The sequence below is a fragment of the Melitaea cinxia genome, chromosome 9 (assembly GCF_905220565.1).
Source record: "Melitaea cinxia chromosome 9, ilMelCinx1.1, whole genome shotgun sequence".
NCBI classification, from domain to species: domain Eukaryota; kingdom Metazoa; phylum Arthropoda; class Insecta; order Lepidoptera; family Nymphalidae; genus Melitaea; species Melitaea cinxia.
The window spans coordinates 10,706,747-10,718,091 of NC_059402.1; the positions used below are offsets into that span (position 1 = coordinate 10,706,747).

At 32.9% G+C, this 11,345-nt stretch overlaps 2 protein-coding genes across 2 annotated transcripts; one reads left to right on the forward strand and one right to left on the reverse strand.

Moving 5' to 3' along the window:
• The first annotated feature begins 553 nt into the window (after window positions 1-553).
• LOC123656130 (KRR1 small subunit processome component homolog) lies at window positions 554-1,708 on the forward strand. The gene has a single exon (XM_045591839.1). It carries the CDS (start codon window positions 674-676, stop codon window positions 1,706-1,708), a length of 1,035 nt encoding a protein of 344 aa, XP_045447795.1. The 5' UTR covers window positions 554-673.
• Window positions 1,709-1,781: 73 nt separating this feature from the next.
• LOC123656262 (serine--tRNA ligase, mitochondrial) lies at window positions 1,782-3,961 on the reverse strand. Its single transcript, XM_045591968.1, has 5 exons — window positions 3,917-3,961; window positions 3,273-3,883; window positions 2,878-3,065; window positions 2,272-2,439; window positions 1,782-2,103 (listed from the first exon to the last, which is right to left on the reverse strand). The coding sequence occupies exons 2-5, from the start codon at window positions 3,870-3,872 to the stop codon at window positions 1,788-1,790; spliced, it is 1,272 nt and encodes a 423-aa protein (XP_045447924.1). The 5' UTR covers window positions 3,873-3,883; window positions 3,917-3,961; the 3' UTR covers window positions 1,782-1,787.
• Between the last annotated feature and the right edge of the window lie 7,384 nt (window positions 3,962-11,345).

Consider the following 11,345-nt stretch of genomic DNA (forward strand, 5'->3'; position numbering starts at 1 on the left):
ACATATTTCTTAATCAGTTTTATGACGCCGCGTTGGCTAACGGTTACAGCCATGGATTGTACCCGTTGCGCTGGCGGTTGCGGGTTCGATCCCCGCACATGACAAACATTTGTATTGGCCATACAGGTGTTTGCCGTGGTCTGGGTGTTTGTGCAATCCTTGTGGGTCTCCCCACCGTGCCTCGGAGAGCACGTTAAGCCGTCGGTCCGGTTGTTATCGTGTACGCCTGATAGCGATCGTTACTCATAGTAGGGAATATATCCGCCAACCCGCATTGGAGCAGCGTGGTGGATTAAGCACTGATCCTTCTCCTACATGGGAAAAGAGGCCTATGCCCAGTTGTGGGATATTACAGGCTGAAGCGTAATCAGTTTTATATCGACATAACTAGATAGACAGTATTAACTGCCAAATTAATTAAATTTCGTTTTAAATATTTGCCTATCTAAAATTCTAAATATTACTTATATTTTCATCAACATTACAAAAAATTTAGCGTGTGATTTGAATCTCGAGTTCGTATCTATTCACCCCGTTTTAGGGTACAGAATTTTATTTGACATTGACGTTTTATAAAGAAAACATGTGTCATGTCGGACCTTATTTTTAGTGTATTTCCGACGTAATCGTTAGAATTTTTCATTATTGTGTTATAATTATCACAAAAATTAACATGGAAGTTGAAGACAATATTGAAATGGAAGCCACTGGTCCCATTGAAAATGCGTGGGCTATGAAAATTCCTAAATTTACCCCAGAAGATAATCCGCATGGTCTTATCGAAGAAAGTAAATTTGCCACTCTATTCCCTAAATATCGAGAACAATATCTCAAAGAATGTTGGCCGTTGGTTCAAAAGGTATTAAAAGAGCATCATATAATAGCAGATTTAGATTTAATCGAAGGTAGTTTAACTGTAAAAACTACGAGAAAAACGTGGGATCCCTATATCATAATCAAAGCTAGAGATTTTATGAAGTTACTGTCGCGAAGCGTTCCTTTTGAACAAGCTGTAAGGGTATTAGAAGATGAGATAGGAAGTGACATTATAAAAATCAATTCATTTGTCAAAAAAAAGGAAACATTTTTAAAACGAAGGCAAAGATTGATCGGTCCAAATGGTGTTACCCTTAAGTCAATCGAGCTACTTACAGAGTGCTATGTTCTTGTTCAAGGAAATACAGTTTCTGCTGTAGGACCTTACAAAGGGTTAGTACAAGTTAGACGTATTGTTGAGGACACTATGAAAAACATTCATCCAATGTATAATATTAAAAGTCTTATGATCAAAAGAGAATTGATGAAGGATCCGAGACTAAAGAATGAAAGTTGGGAAAGATTTCTACCGCAGTTTAAAAGTAAAAATGTTCCTAGGAAAAAGCCTAAGAATAAGATTAAAAAGAAGCCATACACACCTTTCCCACCACCACAGCCTGAAAGCAAAATTGATAAAGAACTTGCTACTGGCGAATATTTCCTTAAAGATGAACAAAAGAGGGCCAAGCGGCGACACGAAAAGGAAGAAAAACAAGTTGAAGCCAAGAAAGCCCGAGAAGAAGAGAGGAAAAAAGGTTTTATACCTCCAAAAGAAAAAGTAATAATACAAAATGTAAATGACGAACCTTCTATTGACATTAATAAATTTAAAGCTAAGATGAAAAAGGTGTCAAAAGAAAATAAATCTTACAATAAAGATAAACACAAATGAAATACATATTTACATCTTCCAAGATGTTAAAGAAATATTTATTGATTTTCTGATTTAAATAAATTATGCAAAGAAATCTTTACTTCTTTAATTTCATTAACTTTAATTTAGGTACAGTAGAATTTTTTACTATACATTTTTTGCCACCTATAAATGGTTGCAGTACAGGTGGTATATTTATTTTTCCTTTTGAATCTTGATGAGTTTCTAGTAATGCAATGAGCATTCTTGGTATTGCACATGCTGTGCCATTTAATGTGTGGACATATTTTAACTTATTGTCATCAATATACTTTATATTGAGTCGCCTTGATTGATAGTCAGTACAGTTGCTACAACTTGAAATTTCACCATAATTATTGCGTCCTGGCATCCAAGCTTCAATATCATATTTCCTGAAAATTAATTACATAACGATTTATTTATTTTATTCTACAAACATTTTATAATAAAAGTCATTCAAATAATTAATAATTAGTTACTGAAAAATTACTAGAATGAGTCTCTGTTAAAGCAATGTTCTGTCATACAATGACTACTGAACAGATAAAATTTTAATCTACCTGTATGCTGGGGCACCCAGTTCATGTGGAGGCATATCTAAAACTTTCATATGGAAATCCAAAGGTGTGAACAATTCCTCCTGAGTTTTTCTTAAATATTCAAGCATTTCATCAGAGTTCTCGGGTTTAGTGACAATAAACATTTCAACTTTAGTAAATTGATGGACTCTGTAAACATTATATAGAATCAATTTGTTTACTACATAACTACACATATTTGCAGTTAGTAAAGTTGTGTTTATGTACAATCACGTAATATCATTATTTTTAGCAACTTAATGGATTTTGAAATATAAAAAGGAAGTTCTTGGTATGAAAGTCTCTTGGAAGAAGAAAATTATGAGCTAGGCAGTAATCATGAAGCTAACTATAGGTGAAACCACCTCATTACTGAATACAAAACATTCCTTAATGCTCATGTTTCCTTGTTAGACTAAATAGTGAAAAATATTTATTTTGTACTTGAATCTAACAAGGTTAAAACTATGAAAATAATTTACATAGACTAGTGTTTTTTTTTAATGTTAAGGTTTTCATTTTCAACTTAATAAATTTAGCACATGCTTATAAATATATACCACATTTGATGAATACATTTCAAATTACCGATATGTTCCTCTTTCGTCAACTAAATTTGAAGTTTCAGCTCTATAGCATCTACTCACAGCTGCAAGCTTAAGAGGTAAATCTTTTTTGGAGTGTATTGAATCTGTTAGTAAGCCAGCCAATGACATTTCTGCAGTGCCCGATAAATATAAATCTGGACCATGATGCACAGGATCCAATGAATATATCTGAAATTTTTTTTAATTTTAAATAAAACAATGTTAAAACTACTGTTAAGGAAAAAGGTAACAGTGTAATTTATAAATTTTAATTTTAATATGTATTCAATATTGTAATTGACAACTTATGACAACATTGAGTGAGAGTTCTAATGAGAGATATTATACAAAACTTATTAACATTTAAAATAACCCTTATGACTGAAATTAATTTACCTGAGTGCGATCACTGTTTATCGTCATTCCACAACTTTGCAGAACATTGCTTGATAATATATCTGGCACAGAGACTAATTGAAATTTCCTTTTTGATAATGAAAAAACTGTATACTTAATTAATGCTTCTTCTAATTCAGCTAATTCACCTAAATAGTAGTAGCTTTTATTGCCACAAGTGTACCCTAATTTGTCAGTTCTCATCAAATTTAAAAGTTGTGTTATTTCACTAAATTCTAAAGGTTTATGTGCACCAAAATCTTTTTTTCTATTTATATCATGAACCACTTGAGGTGTTTCTATATACTCCTTTACCGTAGGATGAGTTTTATTAGGCAGTTTTGCTAGTTCCTTATATAATGTTTCTTTGATTGATGAATGAGAAAGATTATCAATTTGCGTATCTTTATATAAACTATAAATTTCTAGAACTTTATTTATATCACCTATGCCTTTCCTGTCTTGTATATTGCGTTTTATTTCTGATAAATTTTTCACGTCACAATAATAGTCGATATCAATGTCTGGGAAACATGTGGAAAATGTTCCAACTATGTTTGTCTTTATTGTAAACTTTCTTTTACAAAACAGTCGTATCATTTTTTTCGCAAGTAATTCAAAGCTTTTCACACAATTTTGTACAAAGTTTTGTACAGAAGTGTAAATTATTAACTATATCCTATATGAATATTTATTTTTATATTTTTCATAGAATAAAAAATATTTTTAAAGACTATATATAAATATTTAAAATAAATTTAATTTTTAATACATGTTTATTAAAAAACAGTTTACTAAGGTACCTATTATAAGGTATATTACAGTCGTCACAAAAGAATAGGCCCGTTTTGACATTTGTGAAATTGTCATCGGGACATAAATAGCGAAGAACCTTACGACTCGGTTTTCGATACTCACGATAAAACAATTCAAGTTTGTGTGACTATTTGATTGATTTCATTATGTAATCTAATTTTAGCATTTGATTAAAATTTTGCTCAGAAATTTAACTTAAACCTTAATATTGTAGGTAATTTGAAAAGATACAATGGTACAAAATGTCAATTTGTTTTTATTTTATATTTTCATATTGTTTTCTACAACAACACACACACAAGAATTAGCAAGTTGAAGTGGCAGTGGGCTGGTCATCTGTGTCGCAGGACCGATGGCCGTTGGAGCAGACGACGGGACTTGGAGTGGGGAAACGCAACGTGGGACGTCCTCCGATCCATTGGACTGACGATCTACGTAAGATTGCCGGTGTAGGTTGGATGAAGATTGCGGATAACCGGGATGTCTGGCTCGAACTTGGGGAGGCCTATGTCCAGCAGTGACTGCAATAGGCTGAACTGATAGACGGCTTATTAGCCAAATCAAAATTTTATTCAAGGCTTTGAGTGTCAAGCAAAAAAAAATTTTCACTAAAGTTCACTCAGTAATTATTTAATTACAGGACTAGTGCTAAAAAAAAGACTTAGAATGTAACTGTTTTTGAGACGTTTCGTAATAATTAGAAATTGCTTGCTACTATAAAGTAAGCGCGAAAAGAATACTTCCAATATATTTTATCATATTATTTGACGCACCAAATAAATTGACGTATTTTGTAAAATCACTTTATGATATTAATAATTATTTTATTGTTTATTTACAGTTTCGTAGCAAGTTACGTTCTAGGGTATTTGCCAAATGTCAAAAGCCGCCTATTAGGCCTTAGTATAAATATCAGTTTTATACAGGACATGGTATACCGTTAAAAATTCGGTAACGCTAATTAGTGGAGCGCCTGGGGCGTTAAAAACATGAAAACCTCGAATTTCCGTTACAATGAATGAAACTTTACAATTCAAAGTGGAATGTTTAGCTTATAATTTATGCAAAAAAAGTTTCGTTTCAGCCTGTAATATCCCACTACTGGGCATAGGCCTCTTTCCCCATGTAGGAGAAGGATCAGAGCTTAATCCACCACGCTACTCCAATGCGGGTTGGCGGATACATTCCCTACTATGAGTAACGATCGCTATCAGGTGTACATGGTACCGGGACCGACGGCTTAACGTGCTCTCCGAGCACGTTAAGCCTGCACGGTGGGGAGACCCACAAGGACTGCACAAACACCCAGACCACGGCAAACACCTGTATGGCCAATACAAAGGTTTGTCATGTGCGGGGATCGAACCCGCAACCGCCAGCGCAACAGATACAATCCATGGCTGTAACCGTTGCGCCAGCGCGGCGTCAAAAAAAAAGTTCACCCATTAAAAAATATTGTGATCTCGATTTAAAAAAAAATTACAATTATAATTTTGATACTTTAATTTAAATACAATAACTCATAATATATTTTTTCCTTAATCTTTAAAGAGGCATGTTCAAGTGTTGAAGATGACACCCTCATAGAACCATCTTAAAACTACCTTCGCTTACACGCTAAGTTATAAATATAATATAGAATTTTTGCTTCTGATGATAGTGGTATATTACATTAACCATACATATATCAAGCAGATTAATATTGTTAACAGTATTAAAGGTCTGCCTTTCCAGTTCGACCCGCACACATTCCATGAGTATGTGTAAACATCTTCAATTTGGTCGCACTCGGCACATTTTGCAGACTGTGCATTCCCTACAAGGTTTGCAAAGCTATTCAAGGGAATGTGACCGAATCAAAGTCGAAAAGCCGTGATTGTGCCGTGTGTGTGTGTTTTCTTTTAGGTTTTACGTCAACAAAGCATGTTGTAAGTGGAAGTGAAGGTTGAACGGTTTTATACCAAATACCTCTAGTGAGCCATCGGACATCAAAATGTTCGTTCCAAATGTCTATACATTTTATTTTAACTAATCTTGTATGCTCACTGAAATATGGAAGTCCATCAAAGGTTATATCATCTACACAAGCCTCTTTGCAAGAAAGTCCGTATCTTCATTTCCAACTAACCCTATATGAGATGGAAACCACTGTAGCTTTAATTTTTTATTTTTACTAGACATAATATTTATTGCTTTTAATATATCATACGCAACAGGTGCTCCCCTAACATCTGTTGTACATTTTAAAAGATGCTGTAAGGCACTTTTTGAATCTGTCACAATCAAGTAATTACCTGGTACCATAGAATCTATATGCATTATAGACATATTGTGATTTACTTGAAATTTACCTGACACACTTGTTTGATAATCTCATAGAGCAACACGGAGGGGAGTAGCCATTGCGTTTGTTACCAATACAAAACTGTCTGTCAATTTTGGCGGGGGGAAATTACACACATGCTTACTTAAACAAAATCCCACACAAAAATAATCGTCTGTCACTACGAAACTCACACATATTAAATTAAAACCACACTTACATTTTTCACACACGCATAGATACATTCTGTGTCATTACAGTATAATGACACGCCGCAACTACACTGACAAGTTGCTTACAGCCGTGGTTGTACCAACTGTCGATATGCATTATCGATAAATTCAAGTACTCGATTAAGGAAATAAGGTTTTTAAAGTGATACAAAGGTAAGATGTTATTATAAAAATAGATTTAATTTATTATATCCTACAAATCAAACATCTTCATGTAAAATAAACGATTATAAAGAGTATAGATTTGATTGTTTGTTTGTTAGCATTGAATAGGCTCCGAAACTACTGGACCGATTTAAAAAATTATTTCACCATTCAGAAGCTACACTATCCTTGAGTGACATAGGTTATACTATATTTTCAAAAATATTAGGGATCCTTACTAAAACTCCAATAATGTAACCCAAGGGATAAAAAAATAACCTAAAACATTCCTTACATTGCGTGCGCTGCAAAAACTAATGATAATAGAAATATATAATGTGGTAAGACTTTGTTCAACACATCATTATCTACAATAATTGTATTTGCTCGCAAACGAAAAAAAAAGCTGACTTCATTACATCGACAAGTAATACAATATACGTATACGCGTTATCAAAGGTTACTCAAAAAGTTGTTATCAGATCTCGATGAAGTTTGAACGCGACCACATGATAAACGTCAGATTTCTATTAAATTAAAAATCATCAAAATCGGGCCACCCAGTCAAAAGTTCTGAAGTAACATACATAAAAAAATACAGTCGAATTGAGAACCTCCTCCCTTTTTGGAAGTCAGTTAAAAAGTGTCGCGACAGCATATGTCTAACTATTATAATTATGTCACAATACGTTTGGTGCAACGTTGTTGTGCCAAACAATGCCAGTCTACAATAAACGATTTAAAGTTAACATACATTTTGAGGAGTTGATGATGTACACGGTGATGTCAACGAATCGGGAATAGGGAGCGTAGCACTAATGGCACACTAAGATGATAGCTTGTCATCTGCTAGATTGAATGATTTGTTGATGACTCTGAAAGGATGGACATTGTTAATTTTCAAAGTTTATAAACCTAAGCTTCATTTCACTACTATGACTAAGGTGAACCATATCTTGATTACCTTGTACATGAGACAAAAAAAAACTTACGGGACAAAAACAGTGTGGCGTTAGTATTGGTTTGGTGCCCTCGACTAATCTTTCTATTGTTCGCCAACACTTGAAAGATATATGATCATATCAATACAGTGGTATTGATCAAATCAATACCACTGTATTGATATGATCTAAACAAATTACACTATTTTTTGTGGGCGTCCAGGTTAATCTGTTATTACAATTTTTTTTCCATGTATCCCTTAAATTTGGATTTTTAGAAAACCTGCTAAATTTTTATATAAAACATTATGGTCGAAGTTCACATTAAGTAATTCTAGTAAAATGTATTAATACTCATAATACGTGTATTATATTTATTTTAATGCAATTTTATTATATAACTATGTTTATTAAAAAAGCTAGCAATATAATATTTTAAATAAATAAAAATCTCAAAAATGTCTGTCTCCTCTTTTGCTTTTGCCGTTTTTATCGATAACCATCTACAAACAAACCGGTAACAACACTATCGCTCGGCGACAGTGACTTCTCGGAAATAGACTCCGATCAGTCGCTCGACCGATCCGCATATTGTATGAGGGCGAGCAGCCTGTGTTGGTACACAAATCGAGTCAACACGACCGAGAATATTTGTAATTTTTAAGTTAAAAACAAGTAATGTAATTAAAAAATAATAATTTTAATGTGATTAAAAAATACTTACGTATGAAAGTTAACGCCGTTTAATAGGAGAAGGGTCTTCCACCGAGGATTTAGGATTCCTATCAGGATTAACGGGATTAAGGATTATGTCTTGGTCTTGGGTTGATTAGGAGAGGTTAGGAAAGCGATAGGAAAGACGTTGCGATTTAATACCTACATAGAAACATTTTGAACATACAGTAAATACAAATTAAAGAAAATATTTAACATTATAGCTATTAAGTAGTGAGTCTCGTATTTTATAATTTGTTGCTGGTTAAGGATTTTATCAGCTTCCTTGGACATAGATTTTAACCTTAAACTAGTTTCCGAAGTAAAAATATCTAAATCAATATTTTGAAGTTGAATAGGGGGCTCATTACTTATTTCATTTTGGAATTTATTTACAATACAACAGGGATCTTTTATTAAATTAAAATTAGGACGAGGAACATTTATATTTAGTTTTAAGCCTCTAAATCTAGGAACTAATTTTGTAGTTTTACAAGACGCGACACAGTTTTGTGATACCTTCAAAACACCACTACCGACTACATCTAATTCGAAAATTTTCTGGTTAATACAGTCCATATACACTTTATTGTTCTGGGATTGTATGTATATCCAGTTATTGTCTGAAATAGGCTTAATGTCTAATATCCCACTGAGAAAATCGGTTTGGCACTGCACGGGTAGAACACTGATCACTTTTAACAATAACTCACTTTCACAATTTGGATGAGCACTTGTGGGAAAAACACTCATTACATAGCAGATGTAGTCATTTGCGCTAACCGCTTGGCATAAGCGATTCGAGATTACAGTATTCTGTCTTATTTTTGGTCATTGCGATAAACTAATACTAGAATAATTACTAGGTCTTATAAGACTAAAAGTATTAGGGTTCACATAATCGTGTGGAGTGGGTAACGCTATACTATAACATAATTCATATTCCCTTGGGGAAACTAATGGTAATCGTAATACAAATATTATTTTATCATTTAAACTATAACAAGCTATACTAGATACATTTAGTAGTATATGGATATTCCTTAATTCTAAACTTATTGGTAGTTTAACATTAGTTGGTAAGTATTTATAGTTGTCGACACACTCTTTATATAGTTGTTACGGAGGTAATATAGCGGGATGCAAAGTATTGCGACTGCTGAACAAGATAGGATTTTTTATATCCTCCATTTAAAACAATAATGTAAGCAAGTATGCTTCTTAACTAGTCAAGACTGAATCTATATTCGATTTGTAATTATATTCAACAGAAATCTTGGAGATATTTTTAAGTTTTAAGGAGAGGTTGTTAACGTCTTCATCAAGACAAAGTGCTAAATATAGTTTTTGATAAAGTTCCTACAGCTCTCTTAAATCTTTTGCTAAATCTAAATAGAGGAATATGCTGATACAATATCGTTGTTTTTTTACACTTAGTGGTTCTAAAGTGTTATGACATTCTAGATTTATTATTGTTTCCATCTGGATCTGATTACATAAAAATCGTACCATACCTAAGATAGAATTAATATTTTCCATATGCGGTTCAATATAAGACATATCGTAGGCGGCAACAATATCTAGATGACCGACGTTAATCTTAAGTTTCCCGATTGGATCAAAGTAAATGCCAGGCCCAGACTTAATTGGACGGGTATACTCTTGAAGAGCATTAGCCATCGTGCTGTAAGGAAAGATAAATTTGTAAATATTATGTTATAGAGTAAAATGATCTTAATTATAATATTTTATTTTCCAGAATGAGATGTATCCTCGATATCAGCGTGTTTAATACAATTAAGCGCGTTGAGCATGTCGGAACCAATAATGCCATCATAGGGTAAATTAATTTTATCAATAACATATATATATATATATATATATATATATATATATATATATATATATATATATATATATATAATCTGAATCTCGGAAACGGCTCCAACGATTTTCATGAAATTTAGTATGCTGGGAATTTCGGGGGAGATAAATAAATCTAGCTAGGATTTATTTTTAGGAAATGTCGTTTTATCCCAATTTTTAGACAGTGAAAAAATATTGTCTTCGGCCTGTGTGTTTCAAAGCCAGCGATTAGATGGTTATCCCGCCATCGGCCGGCTTCTTAAGTTCCAAGGTGGTAGTGGAACCTTGTTATCCCTTAGTCGCCTCTTACGACACCCTCTCCGACTCTCCTCTTTTGGTGCCGTAGCCACACAGCACATTTTATCATTATTATTTTTTAATTTTTGATTTTTTATATTTATTTATATTTTTTATCATTGTCGGTAAAAAAAATATTATTCATATTTTATAAATAATGATTTCCAAGAAACACGATTTACTAAAAATACCGAGCTAAGCTCGGTCACCCAGGTACCGAATTTTAATAAAGTTGAAAGATTTATCTTAGTTGATGCGCTGATACCAATATTTTTCATGGACCTAGTAACAGGTCGAGATGGAAGTGATTCTATAGGAGAAGTACAAATAGCACCTTCCTGTTCAGTGTTTAAATATATATCTGGGTTTTTTAATTTTGGGCTCGGAGCTCTGCTGGTTGCCATTTTTTATTTATATAATATGTATAGAAGTGTCCTTATATTATAATTAACAATAATATTATTATAAGCAGTTGATGATAAAAATGATTTGTAATGACCAAATTACATAATTGTGTTTGCTCGCAAACGAAAAAAAAACCGACTTCAATTACATCGACAAGTAATACAACGCAGATCGACGAAAAAATAGTCAAGCAACTACGCGTTATCAAAGATTACTCAAAAAGTAGTTATCAGATCTCGATAAAATTTATATGTGACCACATGATAAATATCAGCTTTTGATTAAATTAAAAATAATCAAAATCGGTAAACCCAGTAAAAAGTTATTGCGGATT

Bases quoted from the DNA above. Each gene is read 5' to 3' on its own strand.
- LOC123656130 (XM_045591839.1), top strand. From the start codon at position 674: ATGGAAGTTGAAGACAATATTGAAATGGAAGCCACTGGTCCCATTGAA.
- LOC123656262 (XM_045591968.1), bottom strand. From the start codon at position 3,872: ATGATACGACTGTTTTGTAAAAGAAAGTTTACAATAAAGACAAACATA. The intron at 3,066-3,272 runs GTAAATTAATTT...AAAAAATTTCAG, and splicing joins TAAACAGTGATCGCACTCAG to ATATATTCATTGGATCCTGT. The intron at 2,440-2,877 runs GTAATTTGAAAT...TAATGTTTACAG, and splicing joins GACGAAAGAGGAACATATCG to AGTCCATCAATTTACTAAAG.